General features: G+C 38.6%; 1 protein-coding gene across 1 annotated transcript; it reads left to right on the top strand.

The window, feature by feature from the left end:
* The first annotated feature begins 306 nt into the window (after nt 1-306).
* LOC142550099 (uncharacterized) lies at nt 307-900 on the top strand. Its single transcript, XM_075659337.1, has one exon. It carries the CDS (start codon nt 307-309, stop codon nt 898-900), a length of 594 nt encoding a protein of 197 aa, XP_075515452.1.
* Nucleotides 901-2972: the final 2072 nt, after the last annotated feature.

Here is a 2972-nt window from a genome sequence, read left to right as displayed (position 1 = left end):
TTTAAATTGTTAATTTATTATGATTCATGATTATGTTAAATTATTTTATTAGAATTTATGATTTTAAAAAAAATATAGAGGTCGATTCAGTTGGTATCAGAGCCAAGGATCCCAAAGGGTTGTGTATTGTCACTCTGAGAAGCTCAAGAAGTCACGCCTCATATATGTGAGTTTTTAATGCTTTATATTTTATATGCTTAAAATTCTTTAAATACTTATATGATACATGATTTACATGTTAGTTGTATGCTGCATGAAAAAATTTTAAATGCATGTTGGTTACGTGGTTGGACGACGTGTACAGAGATGCCTCCTAGAAGGATTTTACGTAGGAATGATGAGCTTAGACAAGAGGAGAATATTCCACATCCTCTACCTGGTCAGGGTGCTAGTGCCCGTGTACTAGCCGGTATGGCCCGTTTTTTTGAGCAACATGTAGGAGATGGAGCAAGGGTTAGACCAGTGCCAGTTTATGAGCGTTTTAGGAGGATGCACCCCGATGAGTTTCATGGCACTACTGATCCTTTCGTTGCTGAGAAATGGATACGATCTTTAGAGGTGATTTTTCCCTACATGGACATGGCGGACGCTGACCGAGTTCATTGTACAATTTATTTGTTGAAGGGCGACACTTCTTTATGGTTAGAGGGAGCGGATCGAGGAGTGAATGTGGCGACGTTGACTTGGGAGGAGTTCAAGAGGTTATTCTACAACAAGTACTTCACATCTGATGTTCGTTATAGGCTTAAGAGGGAGTTTATGAGTCTCCGTCAGGTGGATTGGTTTATTATTGAATTTGTACAGAAGTTTGATAGGGGCTGTCACTTTGTGCCCCTGATTGCCAATGATGCAGCTGAAAAATTACGACATTTCCTAGATGGTTTGAAGCCAACTATCTGACGTGATGTGATGGTCAGCGATGCTATTGATTATACTACTACTGTTGCCAAAGCTTTTAGAGCCAAGCAGTCACTTAAGAATATATTTTGGGAGATACAGCGAAAGAGGAACCATGCTCAGCAAGCTGGTCAGAGTAATAAGAAGCTTTATACGGGACCTCCTAAGCTACCAGAACCACCAAAACCACAAGGACAACCACCAAGAGTGAATGTTCCGAAGGTTGATGAGAGACCACTGTGCAAGGAGTGCAATCGTCCACATTCTGACAAATGCATGTGGGGCACCTACAAGTGCTTTAATTGCGGAGAGTTGGGACAAAAGATGGTGGAATGCACAAAGCCTAGACAACCTATGACTGGAAGAGTCTATGTGATGCAAGCTGCAGAGGATGAGACAAAGCCGGCACTACACTGATTTCGAGGTAACTTGGTCGTTTAGCATTTTTTCGATGCTTTTCTTGCATGAAATGTTAAATTGGGTTATGCGAATTTTTTGGGATATTGAAGAATTTAGAAAAATAGGGTGCATGCACTAATTGAGCTGGATTTAGGAGTGGACTTTGGAAATTTTTGTGTTAGAATTGCAATTTTCAAGATTTTGAGGACCGAATTGAAGGGCAAGATTTAAGTTAGAGGATTAGTTTGACATGAATAAGGGAATCTAAGCTTTACAATCATCAAGTCAAGGAAAATTTCGAGGACGAAATTCTATTTAAGGGGGGAGAATTGTAACGTCCGAAAAATCAGTCCACATAAACCGCATGCATGCAAAAATATTTTAATTACTTAATTGTTTTATTTAATTGTTTTTAAATGCTTGGATGATATTTATTATATGATTAAATGTATAATTGCATGATAAATTGATAATATGACATGATTGCATGAAATTAAGGATTTTTCTAGAATATTCGATAATAGGCATGGAAATGAGACCGGGGACGACCAATGCAAGAATATGTATTTTTAATTAAATAATGGCAAGGATTCCTAAAATGATTTAAAAATGATTTAATTTTTCTAAAAATGTTAGAGTTCAAATTATTTTACGAGTCGAGCTCGATTCTTCCTGGGAAGCCGATTTTGGGCAAACAAAGAGTTTTAAAAGATCAAAAATATTATTTTATGAAAATAATTTTATAAACTTTTGTTAATTAATTAATTAAGTGTTATTGGGCCCAATTTAATTAATTTAACTTGGCCCAATTACCCTTAAGATTGCAAACCCAAAATCAAAGCCAATTAGCATGATAATTAATTATAAATAAGCTACCTAGGCTTTCAAAACACCATAATTTACCCTAAAATCAACCGAATTCACCAAGCACACACTCAGATCAATTTTGAAAATATTGGGAAGAAGAAAAGCTTGGATTCTTTGCCGTCCGGTCGTCCGTCTTCGTACCTTCGCCAACGATCGAATAATTGTGCGTTATAAATGCAAATGCACGTTTCCTAAACTCTTTTAACATCATACAAATCATAATATGTGTGTTTTAATTGTTTATGCTTGAATAAAATAGGTATTCGATTATTTTACGTTAGATTGTTTGTACGATGTTTTTATGAAAAACGTTTTTTAATCCAACGATACGCTGCCAAGGTAGAATGTTATATGATTGGAACATGATTAAAACATGATAAAATTCAAAAAACAAAAAACAAAAGCTGGAATCGTGGGCAATAATCCAGAAAGAAGGGCCGTGAGTTTTTTTTAAAAAGTGTGTGTATGCTTGTTGGGGTTCAAGGGTTCAGTGGTTTTGCATGAGGGCAAGGTGGCTCGTCCAGGGCTGTTTCACGGGCAAGGTGGTCTCGGTCTATAGCTGGGTTGGGTCCTAGGGTGGCTAGGGTTCGAGTTCTAGGCTTGGGGAAGGAGTCCACCCGAAGTGAGACTCCTCCCATATTCACGCACAGAAGATGTTGGGGGAAGAAGAGGGGCTCGCAGCTCGGTCTCAGGGCGAGCTAGGTGGTTCATCAGGGTCCAAGGTTCATGGGCATGGGTCAGGCCAGGGGCTGGAATTGAGTGGTTGGTCGCTGGCTCGACTGGAAGGGGTTTAGCATGAGGGAAGAAGG

This window comes from Primulina tabacum, chromosome 6 (assembly GCF_025594145.1).
Source record: "Primulina tabacum isolate GXHZ01 chromosome 6, ASM2559414v2, whole genome shotgun sequence".
Lineage (NCBI taxonomy): Eukaryota > Viridiplantae > Streptophyta > Magnoliopsida > Lamiales > Gesneriaceae > Primulina > Primulina tabacum.
This window is presented reverse-complemented; position numbering and strand designations above follow the sequence as displayed.